At 37.2% G+C, this 20,681-nt stretch overlaps 1 protein-coding gene across 1 annotated transcript; it reads left to right on the top strand.

Moving 5' to 3' along the window:
* The first annotated feature begins 43 nt into the window (after positions 1 to 43).
* LOC112184083 (glucan endo-1,3-beta-glucosidase 8) lies at positions 44 to 2,081 on the top strand. The gene is made up of 2 exons (XM_024322373.2): positions 44 to 509; positions 895 to 2,081. Exons 1-2 carry the CDS (start codon positions 169 to 171, stop codon positions 1,988 to 1,990), a joined length of 1,437 nt encoding a protein of 478 aa, XP_024178141.1. The 5' UTR covers positions 44 to 168; the 3' UTR covers positions 1,991 to 2,081.
* The last annotated feature ends 18,600 nt before the right edge of the window (positions 2,082 to 20,681 follow it).

Here is a 20,681-nt window from a genome sequence, read left to right as displayed (position 1 = left end):
AATAAGTGTGATGTCCTCCATTTTGGCACTAATCAAAATCCATTGCCACCATTTACATTCTACAACTTGATCAAATTGCTCATGCACAACCCTAGCTAGCTAGTAGCCCAAGCTAATACAACACTTACACTCGTTGTTTTTCCTGTCCATATCTGAGTTGCTGAAGCCATGGTTCGAGTCTCAATTCTTGTAACATGTGTCATGTCTCTAATGTTTGTGGTCTTGACAGACCATGCTCAAGGTTTAGGTGTCAACTGGGGAGCAATGGCATCACACCCTTTGGATCCCAGCAATGTAGTAAAAATGCTCAAGGACAATGGGATCAAGAGAGTAAAGCTTTTCGACGCAGAACCTGCCACCATGAAGGCCTTGTCCGGGTCAGGTATTTCGGTCATTGTTGGAATTCCCAACGAAAAATTGGCCTCAATTTCTTCGGCTTACAAACATGCCCAAGAGTGGGTGAAAGAAAATATCACCAAATATGATCATAATGGGGGCGTTGATATCAGGTTTGGATTTGTATCTGTAAACTTTGTTGTTTTTAATAGCCACAACTTAGTGAAACTGTCAATTTTCCTCGCTTTTATTTTAACTAATTTTTGCATTTCTAGCTATTAGATATAGGTAATGTGCTCAACTGCATCAATTTCACAAGTTTTCATCCATCTTATCTATGTGTACGTGTGTACACATATGTTTAAAACTACTTAGCTTTTTTTTTTTTTTGAGGGAATACTTGGCTTATTTCAAATATTAGAAAAAAGAAGTAGACATGCAAATTAACTGTCTTGCAAAAATCTGTAGCTGAAAATTTGAATCTCACTTGGTCTTTTGTAGATTAACTTTTCTGTTTTTGAACATTTTTTATTAACTTTTGAGTTTGTTTTATCACAGCTATGTGGCTGTTGGAAACGAGCCATTCTTAACAAGTTACAATGGGAGTTTTCTCAAGACTACTTTTCCAGCATTGCAAAACATTCAAAAGGCCCTAGATGAAGCTGGCAGTAGACAGAAAATCAAAGCCATAGTGCCCTTCAACGCTGATGTTTATGAATCTGCTTCGGGCAAACCATCAGATGGTCAGTTCCGAAAAGACATCAAAAGTGAGATGCTCAAGATACTAGGTTTGCTCAAGAGCAATAAGTCTCCGTTTTTCGTTAACATATATCCCTTCCTTAGTCTCCAGCAAAGCTCTGATTTCCCCAAAGAATTTGCCTTCTTTGATGGTACTAGCAAACCTGTTCAAGACAACAACTACCAATATACCAATGTGTTTGATGCAAATCATGACACACTTATTTGGTCACTCAAGAAGGTTGGCTACCAGGACTTGGTCATAGTTATTGGAGAAGCAGGATGGCCTACAGATGGTGACAAGAATGCCAATAAAATTTTGGCCAAGAAATTCTATGATGGACTTCTCAAGAAATTAACAAAGGCGGACGGAACCCCTCTTCGAAAAGGGTACTTGGAAGTGTACCTTTTTGGGCTCACTGACGAGGACAAAAAAAGTATTGCCCCAGGGGACTTTGAGCGCCACTGGGGCATCTTAGGCTATGATGGAAAACCCAAGTTCCCAATGGACCTCACCGGGAAAGGGAACAATAACATGCTCAAGGCGGTACAAGGAGTGCAGTACATGGACAAGCAATGGTGTGTCTTGAACGGCGATGTTCGAAATGAGACTCTGTTAAAAAACGAACTCAGTTACGCTTGTTCTCAGACGGATTGCACATCTTTGGGAAGTGGAAGGTCATGCGATTTGGATTTGCCGGGGAAAGTCTCCTATGCTTTCAATTCTTTCTTCCAAAGCAGAGACCAAGACGTTCGGACCTGCAATTTTGATGGCAAGGGAACGATTACAAAAAACGATCCTTCTAAAGGAACTTGCGTATTCAATATACAGATTTACAGTGCGGCAGTGAGGCATCAAGTGACTTATGCATTGAGTATCTTTGCAGGACTAGTCTTGATGACTTCCTTACATTAATGTAAACTAAGCAAGATAATTTATATACATAATCGATTGTAATGTACTCGTTGAGATCAGAGTAATTCACATTTTGTTATCATTTCTTCTAGTCTGTCTCTACAAGCAGTTTATGGCATTCGTTAAACTTGATTATTCATTATACATTATACCCTGGACGATTTAGTTCAGATTCTCTAAGTGAAACCATGTCCACATAAGGGGCCATGAATGAGTTGAGACTCTGAGCAACATGCTGATCTATTTGATACCAGTTTGCCATGACAAAGGCAAACTGGTATCAAATAGATCCATAAGATAAACCCTAGTATTGATGACCAGACACTTCAAGGGACTAGCTTTTCGCAATATATAGTTTATAACATTGGTACGTAGTTCTATATATGTAGTTTTCCCGTATGCAGGTCTTGTTCTATATATGTAGTTTTCCCGTATGCAGGTCTTTAATTTCGCTCTTTTTGTCTTTTGTATGCAGGAAGACGTTATAATATATGATAAACAACAAGAAGCCATCTGTTGAAAATTCTGAAAAAAGTAGTTGTAGAACATTGCAATATTATTGAGCCTAGCTTTTGGTGTGCACACCCAACAATTCTTAACGCATATATAGCTCTGGATGCTGGAGGGTACTGGGTAAATATTTTTCATACCAACATAAATCTCCACCAATGACAGGACTCAAATATAGTGAAGTGATGCAATGTGACAGAGATTGAAGACTTCTAGTAAATTAGAAACTGATTGAGGAAGAAAATTAAGCTTCCCAGTTGCACTTTTTATGGTAGAACATGTAGCCATTAGGAAATAATTTTCTGTTAAACAGATTTCTTATTTATGTGGATATATATATTTGTAACCATTGCAAGATATATGCACGTCAGGTTGTGAACAAGTTTTATTATTGTAATAATTCAACTGATCTCTTCTTCTTGCCATATTTGAAGGCCGAATGAGGTTGACTAGTAACTCGATTGCTAACTCTTCAAAACCTGAAGGCGCTCCCCCAATGATTAAGACATGCAACCCGAAAACATTTCACTAGCTGCTTGAATTAATGTGCCCTTATCAATTTCTTTTTTCTCTTTTTATTGGATTTTACTCTCTTATTAAAGAAGGGACAGTTTTTGTACCAATAGAATTACCCTAGCCCCATGCTTCATTTTGTTAGTTGCCTTCCAAATAAGGCTAGTGTTGTAGAATAGTGTACTGTCGACTAAATGTCTTCTACTTGAGGACTCTTTCATTTTACAGATAATAACGAATGTGGCTCTCTGTGCATTCCAATCATTATTTAGGATCCTAAGAAAGTAAGAAGACAAGTAAAAGGTTTTGCTTATGAGATGAGCTCATTGTTTTCTTTTAACTATATATATGACAAAGGGTACGACAATAGGAAAAGTACTGTCCTGTACCCACTTAAGAAAACATGCGAAAATGACTGCCGAATTTAATAAAACCAACTAAACCGCTAAGAAAACAAAGCACACTAGATAGCTAGCATACAGCACCTACTCATTGTTAGGTAATCAGAGAGAGGTGATGCAGTTGCTAGCACTGCATATTACTATGTTCTTGTTGTCTTCGAGTACTAGTACTCCCCCACTAGCAGTATCAGCAGTAGCACCCTTGACAAAGCCTGGTTGTTCAATGCATTGCGGAGATGTTCATGAAATATCCTTTTGGGATTGAACCAGGATGTTACATTGACGAATGCTTCCAAATACCCTGCGAATAATCTGTTAGAACTGTACGTGAAAGTAAATACAAATCTATATCCAAATGAATACATGTAGATAGACATTTCTGTGCAAATAGAGCAAGGATACATACAGCATCATCAATCCCAGAATTCCAGTAAATATTAAAACTAGAAGAACTGCATACTTACTTGAAGAACTTGATTCATTAATTTTGATCTTCTCCTGATTACACCTTTATGATTCTCTACAAGTAGATGGGACTATTTTATGAATAAGAAAAGGGACGTGTATCAGCAGGGACCAAAACCTGATTATATAGAGTTTAACCATGCATGGCAGTTTCTTCCATCAAGAAACTGTCATGCCATTTCAACTGCAATTTCAAACTTGTCCTAATCAGATTTATCCTAATAACTGTACTCATTTGAATTTGAAATCAAAACAGATTAATGAGGTGGACTAACATGATTTAATTAAGTCTGCAACCTCAATTTGATAATTGAATTCCATACCAGTAACATATATATGTCTATGTCCAGCTTAATACAATGTCTTGTTCTTAAGACATCTAACAATCTCCCACTGAACTAGACATTGTTTAAGACTTAGATATACATATATGACATAGCATCCTAGAGTGTGCACTTGAATCCAATTCACATCACAAATCTGTTCTCAAAATTCTGTCAGTTACACTTAAACTGTAATGAACCAAAGAATGTCTTGGTGAATTAGTAAATCACCAGCTTTCCAAAGCCACAATGCAACAAGTGAAACCACATGAATTACCTCAAAATACAGTAGTGAACATATGCTTAAACTTGAGCAATCATCTGCAGTTAAGCATATATATATATATAGTCCTACCAAAATTTCAATATACATTGAAGACTGAATTAATTTCATACTAAAACATTTGTCTGCAAATATGCCATTACATTAACATCATCTATAATTGTACAACTTTATTTTGCAGCAAATAATACATTAAATACATTAATGTAAATGAACTACAATGTTTTACTCCCTCTCAATGAATAAAACCAGAACACATGGTATCAAGTACAATGTGATCAGTTCACATCAGCATCCAAACTTCCCAAAACTCCCATAGTTTTGATGTGCTCAATGAAAACAGACACAGGTAATGCCTTTGTCAAAGGATCTACTAGTTGATCCTTTGTTCCAATTTTGACCACTTCTATTTCACCATCTCTCACACTTTCTCTAACAGCAAAATACTTCACATCTATGTTCTTAGATCCAGATGATCTTTTATTGTTCTTTGAGAAGAACACTGCAGATGCATTGTCACAATAGATGATCATAGGTCTCTCAATAGACTCCACTAGCTTCAATTGAGATACAAAATTCCTTAACCACAATGCATGACCAGTTGCTTCAAAAATAGCTATATATTCTGCTTGGAATGTTGAAGTTGCTGTCAAACTTTGCTTGGCAGTTTTCCATGAAATTGCACCTCCAGCCAAAACAAAAACATAGCCTGAAATGGATTTTAAATCATCCATATCAGACTTGTATGAAGCATCTGCATATGCTTTTAACTCAAAATCTTCATCTTTAATTTTCTTGTAAACCAGCATATGATCCCTGGTTTTCTTCAAATACCTGAAAATCTTCTTACCTACAACCCAATGCTCATATCCTGGATTTGCTTGGTACCTTGATAGCATATTTATGGCAAAAGATATGTCAGGTCTTGTACATACTTGAGCATACATTAAACTTCCAACTAGGCTTGCATATGGTACATTTTCCATACTCCTTTTCTGCAGAATATTGCTTGGACATTGCCCTTTGTGCAATCTGTCTCCTTTAGATATAGGTGATTCTCCTTGCCTGCAATCCTGCATCCCAAATCTTTGGAGTACTTTATCTATGTAGTTCTTTTGTGACAGTCCCAATGCACATTGTATTCTGTCCCTTGTAATTTCAATTCCAAGTACATAATGTGCTTCCCCCATGTCTTTCATATCAAACTACTTTGAAAGAAAAACTTTTGTCTCTTTTAGCAAACATATGTTACTGCTTGCTAGCAAAATGTCATCCACATATAATATCAAAAAGATGAAATTACTCCCACTAGTCTTCATGTAAACACATTCATCAAGCTTGTTTTCCAGGAGACCAAAATCAGTAATCACCTTGTCAAATTTCAGATACCACTGCCTTGAAGCTTGCTTGAGCCCATATATTGACTTTCTAAGCTTGCAAATTTTTCTTTCATCTTCCACAAAACCTTCTAGCTGCAACATATAGATTTCCTCACTCAAATCTCCATTCAAGAATGTTGTCTTTACATCCATTTGGTGCAACTCCAAGTTAAAATGTGCTACCAAGGCCATAAGCAATCTAAATGCATCTTTTGTGGAAACTTGTGAGAAGGTTTCATTGTAGTCAACTCCCTCATTCTGATTATAGCCTTTAGCAACTAGTCTAGCCTTGAACCTTTCAACTTTCCCATCTGCATCTCTTTTGGTCTTGAAAACCCATTTGCAGCCTATAGGTTTACATGCATCAGTTTTATCCACCAAGGACCATACTTCATTCTTTGACATGCTTTGCAATTCATCCTCCATGGCTTCTCTCCATTTAACACTGTTTATAGACTGCATTGCCTGCTTAACTGATGTGGGATCATCTTCTGCTCCTATGTCAGGTTCTGCATCTATTTGATAAACATGATAGTCATCAGGGATTGCTGACCTTCTTTCTCTCCCTGATCTTCTCAGAACTACTGGTTCTACAATTTCAGCTTCTACAATTTCAGGTTCTGCATTTACTTGAGCAACTTTTGCATTTTCACCTTGGACTTCTCCCACAATGTTGACTTGATCATTTTGTATTTGTTGCAATGGAAGTAATTCCGTTTGAAGAGTATTATTGCTTTCAACATCATCACAGTAAGTAGGATATATGAACCAATCTTCAAATCTGCTATGCACTGAACTTGTTGTATCCATGTCATCATCCACACTTTCTTGTTGATCAATCAACTCATCAAAGAAAATAGCTCTGTGACATTCAAAAATCCTAGTCCCTCTTCTTGGACAATAAAATCTGTAGCCTTTGGATTTGTCACAATAACCAATAAAATAAGAACTCAAGGTTTGAGAATCAAGTTTCCCAACTTCAACACTATGCACTCTTGCCTCTGCCTTACATCCCCACACATGGAAATGATTTAAGCTTGGTTTGTAGCCACACCACAACTCAAAAGGTGTTTTAGAAACTGCTTTACTTGGAGTTCTGTTACAAATGTAGTTAGCAGTCTTCAATGCTTCTCCCCACAGAAATTTTGGCAAACCTGATCTCAAAATCATACTCCTAACCATGTTGATCAAGGTCCTGTTTCTTCTTTCTGAAACCCCATTTTGTTGTGGAGTGTATGGAGTGGTGTATTGTGCCACGATGCCACATTCTTGCAAATACAATGCAAATGGACCTTTGTGTTGGCATTTTTCTGAATATTTTCCAAAATACTCACCTCTTCTATCAGATCGAACAACCTTTATAAGTCTTCCAGTTTGTCTTTCAACCTCAGTTTTAAAGATTTTGAAGGTATCCAAGACTTGTGATTTTTCAAAAATCAAATAAATATAGCAATATCTTGAAAAATCATCAATGAAAGTAATGAAATAACAATTCCCACATATGGTATTTACTGGAAAAAGGCCACAAACATCAGTATGCACTAAATCAAGCAAATTTTCACATCTTTTTGAACCTGTCCTTCTAGAGTTGGTCATTTTTCCCTTCAAACAATCAATGCAGGTTTCAAAATCTTCAAAGTTCAAAGGTGGTAAAATTCCTTGTTTAATCAAATTCTTCATTCTTTCCTTAGAAATATGGCCAAGTCTTTTATGCCATAAATAAGATGAAGAATTATGATCAAATTTTCTTTTGACAGCAGGACTTTTATTCAACATGAAAATTTCCTTATTTAGATTTGAAACAGATGATGCATAAACACAATCTACAAACCAGTAACCATCTATAATTTTAGCTTGACCAAAACATACTGAATCATGATAGAATAGCATAATTTTATTGTCACTAGAGAACTCGAAACCATTGTTTGATACAAACTGAGAACCAGAAATAAGATTCCTACTTATACTAGGGATACAATAAACATTGTTTAATTCTAGTACATAATTGTTCCTAAACGCAAGCTTGACAATTCCTACAGCTTTTACAGCTACTTTTTGGCCACTTGCAGTGCACACCTTTGTCTCATTCCTGTTTGGGATTGTTATTCTTGATAATCCCTGCAATGAATTGACAATATGTATAGGTGAGCCAGTGTCAAACCACCATGAATTGTCATGCAGAAAATCATTTGTTTCTAGATTAAAAACTGGTTTTGACAGAAAATTACCTTTCTTAGTTAGCCAAGCCTTGAAACCCTCACAATCATTCTTAAAATGCCCTGGTTTCTTGCAAAAGAAACATTTCATCACTATAGCAGGCTTAGAAGACTTACCCTTATTGTTGTCAGTCTTAACTGTAAGTTTTGAGGTGCTGCCTTTGTTGCAATTGTTTCCAAACCTTTTCTTATGTTGCATTTTGGTGACTAAATTCACTGAAATTTCTTTTCCTTTCTTCTTGACTTCATCTTCGACTTCAACACAGAGTGAGATCAATTCATTCACAGTCCACTGCTCCTTCTGAGTCTTGTAGAGTGACTTCAGATTATCATACTCTTCTGGTAGTTTGTTTAGCAGCATGTAAACTAGAAATGAATCTTCAACAGCCATGTTCAGTCCCCTTAGTTTTCCAGCAACATTAGAACCTCTCATGATGAATTCTCTAACACTGCCTTTCCCATTGAACTCCATTCTCATGAGTGATTTCATGAGATTATTTATCTCAGCCTTATCTGAGATTTTAAACTTCTTAGCAATGGAGTTGAAGAACTCCTTGGCATACTCAGAATCTGGAATGCCTCCTTTCACATTATCAGGTATGCTTTTCTTGATCATGATCAAAGCCATTTTGTTGTGTTTGTGCCATTTTTCAAACTTCTCTTTGGCCTCCCTGCTTGCAGTTGGTGTCAATTCCTCAGGTGGATGCTCCTTGAGCATATGATCATAGTCAAGTATTCCCAAGTTGAGCTCAATGTCTGATTTCCATTTTCTGAAGTTAGAGCCATTTAGAAGCTCAATTTGGCTGATACTCATAGGGAAATGCATGGCTGCAAATCAATAAAATTTAGTAAACATTCTAGTTTGCCAAATACCAGAATATTTTCGAGTCCCAAAATGAAATGAAAGTTCATGTTTTGAAAATTCATCCATGCCAAATCATATAAACAGAAAAATGAAAGTCAATCACTTTCAAGATTCTGACAACCTTTGTGGTGTACTCATCTCTAATGATATCTAAATGTTCACAGTTCTGCATATGCACAATCATAAACCAAATGCTTGATGCATGTTTCTTTGGAAATTAACATCAATTTGATTTTAAGTTTTATGATGTGATCTTGTATGAAGTAGACAGAATAGGTAGATAGTTTCTTGTATACTAGGCTACTTTGATAGCATGAAGTAAGTGAAACTTATTCTGTCAAGTTTATTCATGTCTTTATGATCTTCCCAATTCTTTGAGGAGGATTAGATCTGTCTCAAAGGGATCTGTCTAAGATTTTCCTCCTCACTCAAGGGGATATTACCTCTCCAAGATTTGTCTGGAGGATATTTTACCTCACTTGAATCTTCCTCAATGAGGTTTCTTCTCACTTGGATTTGGCTCAAAGAGATTTCCAACGGTATCAAAATCACAGAACATGTGATATACATACTTATAACAACTAGTTGAAGCAATTATTTTAATGTAAATTGACAAATTCATACTAATAATCTGTATCATAACATTCAGATTTATATCTATATGTATGCATTCAATTTTAAACGATATATATTGAAACCATATGCGGATTATTGTGTGATCCCAGAATTCAAATTGAAAAACACACAGAACATGTAATTCACATGAATATAGACATGGCTCTGATACCAATTGTTAGAACTGTACGTGAAAGTAAATACAAATCTATATCCAAATGAATACATGTAGATAGACATTTCTGTGCAAATGGAGCAAGGATACATACAACATCATCAATCCCAGAATTCCAGTAAATATTAAAACTAGAAGAACTACATACTTACTTGAAGAACTTGATTCGTTAATTTTGATCTTCTCCTGATTACACCTTTATGATTCTCTACAAGTAGATGAGACTATTTTATGAATGAGAAAAGGAACGTGTATCAGCAGGGACCAAAACCTGATTATATAGAGTTTAACCATGCATGGCCGTTTCTTCCATCAAGAAACTGTCATGCCATTTCAACTGCAATTTCAAACTTGTCCTAATCAGATTTATCCTAATAACTGTACTCATTTGAATTTGAAATCAAAACAGATTAATGAGGTGGACTAACATGATTTAATTAAGTCTGCAACCTCAATTTGATAATTGAATTCCATACCAATAACATATATATGTCTATGTCCAGCTTAATACAATGTCTTGTTCTTAAGACATCTAACATAATCCACCGGCATCCTAAGCCTTTCTTGAACCGCATGCATTTGGAGGTGTGGGAAATTTCTATTGTTGGCAATAAGGGTCACATACCATGATCACCTCCTCTAATTGAAGTAACAACCCAATCAACGTTGTCCAGACATTCACTCTGGAGGGAAGAGCAGAAAAGCTCCCAGGAAAATAGCTTCACTTCAATCAGTTGCAGTGGAATTGCCCTAATGACCTTTGATGGGATTCTATTTGTGATCTTTTTCTAAGTTTCTTACTCCTAGTTGAATCGAGAGAATACCAAACTATATTGGTTGCAGTGGTACAAACTGCTACCAGACCACAATTCCGCTCTATCTAAATGCCTTCAATTCTAGTTTCCAGTAGTTTAATGATGAAGAATTTGGAAGTTACTGCACTGAATCCTTCCTCGTAGACCAGGATTGGTTTATGTCAAAGTCACCAAAGTCAATAAACCTTTCTTCAACTGGATGCTTGATCCCATCCCTATAGTGCTGGATTGGGACTTATTTAACTATTCCCTCTGCTACTAGTGATTATTTCTTAACCTACTGTGAAAGAATTTCAAATAGAATGCAGCCCCTAAACATTAGTACTCGATGTTTCTGCTCAGACGGCTGTTAAGTAAATCCATATATTCTTCAAGGATGTCAAGGTAGATTAAACTTTGATTGCAGACCTATTATTTTCACCCATTGAGTTCTTGATCTATTTCTAAATTGTCAATAACTTTCAGATATCAATGAGTGTGACGAACCAAAACAGATGTGGATCTGGAACTTGCATAAACTATCCTGGGACGTTTATATGCTAATTGACTATTTCTGTCTCCTGATGAATAGGAAAAATTATAAATTTGGTCATTCAACCATAACTCAATTGACAATTTGGTCACTTTAATTTTAAAAATATTAGTTTAGTCACTCAAGTTTAGATTTATTTTTTACTTTAGGGCTCTTGACCTTTAATAGCTGCTGTGAAATACTCATTACATAATGTAAAACATGACATTTTGGTCCAATTACTAAAAGATATTAAAATGGGAATCACTTTAAAAAAAAAGGGCAAATTACTGTTCACACACTGTACTTTGGGTGCGTCAACAGTTTAGTCCCTAACATTCCAATTTTAACAAATCACTCCCCAGACTTCCAAATTTCACACAATTTGGTCAAAAATGACTATTTTACTCCTCACCTTTTCTTTTTTTTTAAAAAAATTCTTCTATCATTTTTTTTGTTATTTTTTCTACTTCCCTCTCACTCTCTCGGCTCAGAAAGACGGTGTTGTCTTTCCTCTCTCCCTCTCCCTCTCCCACCAACATTTTCAAAACAACAATCTAACATGCTCAACACCCTAATACTACTCTAGAAGTACATCTACTCTTTATTGGATATTAGGCAGATCATTCACCTCGAAAGCTCGGGAAATCCCATGGACAACCAAGTTGTTCGAAGAATAGATGTCGAGCGCCATGATCGTCACTCCATTGAGGACCAATTCCGACATGAAACTCATAAACCCAATGACTCCCAGAGGCTGATCACCATGAACCATAGTCCTGAGGAAAGTCCTCGCAAGCAAAGCCGAAAGCTCCCTGTGTATAAACCTCTGAGGCACAATGTGAAACCTCACAATCTTCTCAAGCAAAGATTGAGGATGATGATGAGCTCCAAGCTCCAATCTTGGTGGCACAAAAATCGTCACAGAGCTCACATTTCTCTTATCTTCAAGAACGGGCCAAGAACGTTGTGAAGGGGCCAAGAACACCTTGAATCGAAAAGGATCCTTCCACAAACAGATTCTAGTGCAAGACCCAAACCCAGTTGATCTGGATCGTTCGACTCTTCCGATCAATTCTTGTGATCGCGAGGCTCTTTTTCCCGTAAAGAGTCGGCAAGCAAGATCCTTGAGGCTTCTCCATCAGGTCTTCGATCAAAACCCTAACTAGAGAGGTGTGGTATTTGAGGAGGTGAGGACGGAGAGAGGCGTTGGATATGTGGGAGTCAGCGATTGCGAAGATGGTGGAGTTCGGCAAGGGGATGAAGAGCTCCGGAGATATTTGGAGGAGTGTCGCCTTGACTGTGAAGCCAAAGGCCCAGAGAGTTCTTGAGGCGCTGAAAGAGATACGTGGCTGATGGGTGTGGCGGATTTGGGGGTTTAGTAGGTGGGGTTGGAGCTGAGGGTCATGGAGATTGCGATGGCGGAGAGGATGACGGCCATGGTGGAGTAGACCCACTGTCGACGCCCATTGTTACAAGTCTAGAGAGAGAGAGAGAGTGAAAGGGAAGCAGAAAAAATAACCAAAAAAAAAAAGGAAGTGAGGGGTAAAATGGTCATTTTAGACCAAATTGTGTGAAATTTGTAAGTCTAGGGAGTGATTTTGTTAAAATTGGAATGTTAGGGACTAAACTGTCGACATACCCAAAGTACAGGGTGTGAATAGTAATTTGCCCCAAAAAAAAAATTCACCTTTAAAATTCACTACTATTGAAGAAGCTAGAAGGATCAAGGTTAGTGTCTCTCTTTAAGAAGAGTAAAAAAATCATTGAGAAAGAGAGAAAAGTTTAGAGTTTTTTTTTTTTTTTTGGGTCAAAATATCTTGAAAATAAAAAAGAAAAAAGAAGTTGAGTGAAATTTGCATTCCCCAAATTACAATCTGCACTCCTGCCACTCTTATTTTTAATTTTTTTATATGTTCTTCTCATATGTATTTTCAAATTTGATATTTAGACCTCCAATTTTTTTCAAGGGTGGTGCTATTCACACACTTAATTTCTCTATTCACACACCCCTCTATTTTTCTATTACTTTAATTCAATTTTATTTTAACAAATTACCTAACTACCTTCAATTGCAATTTTGGTTCTTTTTCTTTAATTTATTTGGCAAGTCAATCATGAATCAAACATCAATACATCATTATATAATAAATCAATTTTTTTTACCTATAAATGAAGGAAAAATAATTCTTTCAATAAGTGAAATGACCTGTATTATTAGACAAGGAATATATTTTCTAGGCCTGATGAAGTGGTGTTAGCTCAGTGGTTAGAGCACCCACTACCTAATGACGAAGTCATGAGTTTGAGTCACCATGGGGGTAGGAGTGAAATCCTTTGATCCTCTTTAAAGAAAGAAAAAAAAAAGTTTTATGGGTAATTACGTTTATCCAACTGAATATAAATTGCAAAGTTTGTCCTCAGCCTTGCATAATACATTCTTTTTATTTATGGGTGAGTGTTCTTTCAATACAGTTATCTAAAATACATTATATTAAGAATTCATACTATTGATTATGCGTGTGTCTACATTTGTCTAGCCCCTCAGGTTAGTCTTATTCAAACAATTAATTTTGAATTATACTCCTTTTTTTCTTTTTGTACCTACAAATTTCTCAAATTTCAGACTGCATTTGAAAGTGGCTTAATGTCAATCTATAAGAGACGAAAAACTCTAAGAAGGTAGGTGCAATATTGGAAACCGAGACAACAAGGGAGTAAAGCATGCGTCTTACCCCTCCTACTTGTATGAGGACAAACTTTGCAATTTAGATTTACTTGGATGAACGTAATTAGTTGGGAAGCATATTCCTTGTCTAATAATACAGGTCATTCCACTTAATGAACATATTATTTTTCCTTCATTTATAGGTAAAAGAAAATTGATTTGTTGCATAATGATATCTGATTCATGATTGACCTGCCAAATGGATGAAAGATAAAAGAAAAAAGAAAAAGAAACAGAATTATAGGGGAAGATGGTGAGGGTAATTTGTAAAAAAGAATTGAATTAAAATATTAGAAAAATAGAGAGAGTGTGTGAATAAAGAAAATGAGTGTGTGAATAGCACCACCCTTTTTTAATTAGGGTGCGGCTACTGCCACCCTACAATTTTCTTAGTTCACCCTTCAAACATTTCAATTATTGAAAGACTATATTACCCAAGTGCAAAATGACTAATAAGTACAGTAATTTTATAAAATCCAAATATGTAAGAAAAAATAAATATATAAGTAATTAATTAAATACAAAAACTACTTAATTTCTCATTGAATAAATCTTCTCATCCCAAATTTGAATTTATTACTATTTTTTTATATCTTTTTGTTGCCTTCTCATCATTTATTCGTTATTCAATTCACAAAACTATTACCTTTAACTTCATCAAAATCTTTGCAATATTCTTTGTGAACACCGAAAGTAAAAATTTAAAGCATGAAGAAAAAAAAATCAATATCTTCCTCATTGATCATAGTTGTAAATTTACTAATCTTTTTACATAGATTGAAATAGAAAACATTGAAATTAAAAGAAAAAATTAAAAAAATGGGAGTAAATCAGATTATGATTTTATTAGGAAATTTTAATAAATTTAATTTTTTTATGAGTATAAATTAAATGAGAGATTTTCGTTAAAAATATTTCTTTTCTAATTGGATATGTCATATAAGGATATTCTTGGAAAGAGAAATTGGTTAAATAAGTAAATTTAATAATTGAAATTAAAATGTAAGGTGTAATAAGCAAGTAGGGTGAACAAACAAAATGGTAGGGTACAATAACCGCACTGTTAAAGTAAAATGACAATTGGAATTGGTCTACTCATTTCATTTCATAGTCCCTTTATATAGGGATAGAATTACAACGGAAATATCAATTACATTAATGATACTAAATGCTGATTGATCCGTAATTGCGTTGATTGATGGTAATCACTGATTCCTTGATTCCCTCTCCGTCAGTTGCTTTGACGAAGGCACACAATATGTTTTTCTTTTAACACTCCCCCTTGTGCCAAGTCAAAGATGAAATGGTGCATGAGTTGTTGCCTTACTAGAAACCTTGCCAAGTAACAATAAAAACCCTGTGGGACAAAAAATACACCTTGGTCGAAGGAAAAGAGCACAACGCACCTTTTACATTTGAGGATGACATGTGTGTGTTAGACTCCCCCTGACGTCTACACCTCCCCCTGATCTTTACATTAATCAAGGGAGCTTGGAAAGTCTTCGCATTCCTATGCTTTTCACATGTTTCTCAAATGTGGCCTTAGGCAGTGATTTGGTGAACAAATCTGCCACATTCTCCTCAAACCTTACTTGATTCACTTGAATCTTGAGGAGGGTCTGTTGTTGCTGATTGTAGGAAAAACTTTGGTGATATGTGTTTTGTATTATCACCCTTGATATATCCTAGCTTCATCTGTTCGATGCAAGCTGCATTATCTTCATAAATGCAAGTAGGCTCTTCAGTGGTAGAACTCAAACCATTAGCCCCTCAAATATGTGTAGTGATAGCTCTTAACCATACACACTCACAAACCGCCTCATGTAGAGCAATGATCTCTGAGTGGTTCGAGGAGGTAGCCACAAGGGTTTGCTTAGTTGATCTCCAAGATATCGCCGTGTTCCCAATGGTAAATACATAACCAGTTTGGGAACGACCATTATGTGGGTCAGAGAGGTACCCAGCATCAGCAAAACCAACCAAAACATCATTTGGCGTTTCGGTGTAGTGAGTGGCGCTTTTGCCATCAATATTTCCTTTAGGGATTGTTGTTCCATCTGCGGTCCCTCTTGTCTCTCTGTAGGGAAAGAACAGTCCCAAGTCAATGGTTCCTTTTAAGTATCGAAAAATGTTCTTGATACCATTCCAGTGACTCTGCGTTGGCGCTGAGCTAAATCTGGCTGACAAGTTCACTGAGAATGCAATGTCTGGTCGAGTACATTGGGCTAAGTACAATAATGCGCCTATTGCACTTAGATAGGGAATTTCAGCTCCCAACAGCTCTTCGTCATCTTCCTTTGGACGAAATGGATCTTTCTTTGCATCCAATCTTCGACCGATCATGGGAGTGCTAGCAGGATGTGCTTTGTCCATGTTAAATTGCCTGACTTTTGGACATATGAAAACTGGTGGATTAGTATTCCACAAACTCGGTGTTCTTGTTCAAGGCCTAGACAGAATCGAGTTTTCCCAAAATCCTTCATCTCAAATTCGGATTTCAAATAGCTCGCAGTTTCTCTTTTTTCATCAAGAGTACCTATTATGTTCATATCATCGACATATGCTACTACAATTGCAAATCCGGAACTTGTTTTCTTTATGAATGCGCAGGGGCATATTCATCGTTCTTATATCCCTTCCCAATCAAGTAGTCACTTAGACGGGTATACCACATCCGCCCGGATTGTTTCAATCCATAAAATGAGCATTTCAACCTAATTGCAAACGCACTCCGTGGTTTAGAGTCACTTGACTTGGGTAATGTAAGGCCATCAGGCACTTCCATATATATATATATATGTATCTCTGAATCTAGATCCCCATAGAGATATGCAGTAACCACATATATGAGCTGCATTTCCAGTCCTTTGGAAACTACTAAGCTAACTAAGTAGCGGAACGTTATAACGTCCATTTTGGGAGAGAATGTCTTCTTGTAGCCAATTCTAGGGCGTTGTGAGAAACCTTGCGCCACAAGGCGAGCCTTATACCTTAGGATTTCATTCTTCTCATTACGCTTTCTGACAAAGGTCCATTCATATCCTACAGGCTTTACACTTAGTGGAGTTAGCACTACCGGACCAAATACCTGTCTCTTTGTCAGAGAATCTAATTCTACCTGGAATTCTTCTTTCCATTTAGGCCAATCTGCTCTTTGTTGACATTTTACAACATAGAGTGGTTCGATATCATCGTGCTCTATGATTCCTTGAGCAACAATATATATCATAAATGTGTATGGAAGATCTTTCTATCAACTCATACGCACTCTCATAATCCTTTGAGATTTCTTTGTTCTCTGGAATCATTTTAAACATCGGAGCGTCCTCCAGTATTGATTCATGGATATAACTATAATCAGAGACAATCTCATGAGAGGGATTCTATACATTGATGATTGGTTTGTGCCTTACTCGCCCTCTTCTTCCTTGGGTGAGTGTTAATCGAACCAAGTGGCCTCCCCCTCTTCCTTTGGGGAGCCACGGCCTCAACTACACTTCCACTAAGTGTGGTTGCAGTGCCTCTATCTGCAGCACCGTGCCCCTTGTTGGGGACTTCTAACCTTGCAGGCATATTTGCAGCTGGTATATGTGATCTCGTCACTTTTGCGATATCAGTAAACGCATCAGGCATCGAATCTGCTACGTTCTGAAGATTGATTATTCTTTTCACTTCACTTTCACTTTGTGAAGTGCGGGATCAAAATGAGACAGAGAGGGGACAAACCACGACAATTCCTGTTGACAGGACCCGCCCCGAATTTCACCCCGAAATCCGAAGTAGTCTTGCGGGGCCCACTTTAGAAGAAATTCTACCAAAAATTTGGCAGAACTTCCCCTAAAAATGGACTACCCAAAACCTGTAGAAACACACAAAGCACTTCAAGCAAACCAACCTTATACTCCTGGAGCCACCCTGCTCCCCATTTCACAACATTCCCCAACTCGCAAAACACAAAACTCAACTTAACAATACCAATCCCAAAGGTTATCAGAGCAATACTAATACACAAGGAAATAAAAAGTAGAGTAAAGGATCAAGGGATCCTACAATGCGGAAGTGGTGACAATTATGCCTCAAATGTCATGTACGCCCGACCTCCACTAATTCGCCTGCAAACTGGGCATTTGAAACCGAATGGCCCAGGGGAAAGTACATAAAAACGTTAGCGTGAGTGGACAAAAATAAACAATTTCAAACAAAAGGGATTTTATACTTTCCCACATTTATTTCTTTAAAAATTCCCGATGCATGCAATGATTAACGAAAATAAAACAAGAGGAGTTCCGCTCATGAAAACCGACTAGCCCAGCTAGTCACAAACGATTAAAAGAAAAGGTTGAAACTCTGATACTCAAGGAAATAAAACCAGCCCCGCTGGCTAAAATAAATCGGACTAGCCCCGCTAGTCGAAAATAGTATAATGAGTAAGGGAAGACGATAGCCATAGGAGTGAGCCTCCCAGGCTCGGGTGATAGCCTCCCAGGCTAAAGTACTCCCATTACTCCCGTAATATACCCTTACGCCACTATGTGTAGCAATAGGATACTAGGCTTCAGAATTACTGTCACAGAGACAGTAACCAGTGCCACAAAGGCGGAGGGCTTCGGTGATCCCATCACCTTGCCACAAAGGCGGAAGATCAAAGCTAGCAATGATAAGTCACCCAAAGTATGGCAAAAGAAAATCCGAAAACCACATAAATCCATAAAACTTCCCCAACTCTCGTAAATGAATTTCCAACGACGTGTCTCACACGCCAAGATAATCTCAAGTTCAAAAATAAATAGGAGATAAATAAATATAAAGACTAACTCCATCGAAATCTCATTTCGAAAATCTCATAAAAATCTCAAATTGACGAATATAAATATAATATAAATAGTATAAATCCGGAAATCACATCGGAAATAAATAAATAAATAAGAGAAGATAAGCATAATCCAATGACGTGACCCCGCACGCCATAAAATCTTCAAATAATCAAATATCCAAAACCATTTCTGAAAATAACCATATGCTCAGGAAAGTAATACGATAAACAAATTATCATCTCAGAAACAAATAAATCAATGCATGCATCATTCTTTGAAAATAAAAGTCCACTCACAGTACTATTCCGACGATCACGTATACGAGTTCCTTCATCGAGCCAGAACTCGGTACGTCGCCCTGTACAAGATTATATTCCGTAAGCGATAATTCGACAATTTAATACGAATCCCATAATCAAACCCTCACCAATCAACTCTCCATTTGTTCTCGGATTCAACCCAAATTTTACCTCTAATACTAATTCATTATTTTAAAGGTTCCAAGTCAGAACCGAGAGATATCCGACAGTCGGATTCTCGTAATTCGATAATCGAAACCCTAAACTTCAAAATTCCTAATTAATTCCAAGTTTCTCCAAAAATTACCAAACTTCACATACAAGCTCTACACAATTTATAGGATTTAATGGGCTAAAAACCGGAATTAAAACACTGCCCTTCATGCCTCCACGCGCCACCAACAGTGGCAGCGCGTGGGCCCCACACGCCACCGGCAACCACTTCCGATGACCACTAAAATTTGGTAGCACCATCTCCTCAACAAACCCAACCTCTTTCTTAACTACAACAAGTTTCAATTTTACCTGGAAGAGCTCCAATTTGGCCAGTGAAAAATTTCCAGAAATTCCAAGAACCCTAGAAATTGAAATTGTTAATTCGACCTCTACACTGCAAATTGAAATGAAAGACCTTAGGGGAAATGATCTATGTCAAAAACCGAACCTTCGACGCCAGTTTGGTGGTCGGAGACTGCCGGAATCCGAAAATATCGGCGTTGACTCAAAACTGCTACAGTGACCGTCCTCTTCTTCTCGTTGCTACACCTTCCACAGTTCATATTAAGCTACGAAACGAACCTAGAAATGAAGAGAAGGAAGAGAGTTTTCCAACGACATCTTATACGTCAAAATCCGTAGCCGGATGGAGGAGTTATGGCCGGAAGAAGGTGACGAGGTCGGAGAGGAAGAGAGAATCGGGGAGAGAGAAAGGAGAGGGCTCGGTAAGTTTCCGAAAATGGAAACTTACCACAGTAACTCGGCTATTTATTGAAAATTATCATGAACAGTAACTTTATTATTTTGGCCATAACTTTCGCATATGAACTCCGATTTTTACGTACCACATATGCACGCGCTCGGTTTAACGTCCTCTACAACTTTTATGAATAACATTTTCTCAAATTTTGACCCGAACAAAAAGTCATCTTTTAGGGCCACGAAAAGTACTAAAACGACAGTAAAAGTGAAAGTAAGGGTCGTTTACCGTCCAAATGACTAGTAAATTGGTATTTTTATGTTCGGGACGTTATACCTGTCGTTCCCTTAGAAAATCCTTTTTCCTGTCTCCCCCTAACGACGGGAAGACTGTCTCATCAAAGTGACAGTCCGCAAATTTAGCGGTAAAGAGATCGCCTGTCAAGGTTTCCAAATAGTGGATAATTGTTGGGGATTCGTATCCAACATAAATACTTAATCGTCTCTAAGGACCCATTTTGATGCGCTGTGGGGGCACAATAGGCACATATACTGCTCAACCAAATATGTGTAAGTGTGAAATGTCAGGCTCATATCTAGTTACCAATTGGTACACAGAAAATGGTTGGCTAGCTGTGGGTCTGAAACGAATAAGTAAAGCTATGTGCAATATTGCATAATCCCAGGTAGATATAGGCAGGTTGGTGCGCAAAACCAATGCCCTAGTCACCATCTATAGCCTTTTGATGGTGGCTTCTGCGAGACCGTTTTGTGTATGCACATGGGGTACATGATGCTCTACATCGATCCCAATAGGCATGCAATATTCATCAAATTCTTTTTATGTAAACTCTCCAGCGTTAT

Source organism: Rosa chinensis, chromosome 2, assembly GCF_002994745.2.
Source record: "Rosa chinensis cultivar Old Blush chromosome 2, RchiOBHm-V2, whole genome shotgun sequence".
Taxonomy (NCBI): Eukaryota; Viridiplantae; Streptophyta; class Magnoliopsida; order Rosales; family Rosaceae; genus Rosa; species Rosa chinensis.
Note: the sequence above shows the minus strand (reverse complement) of the source record. Positions and strands in the feature narration are given on the sequence as shown.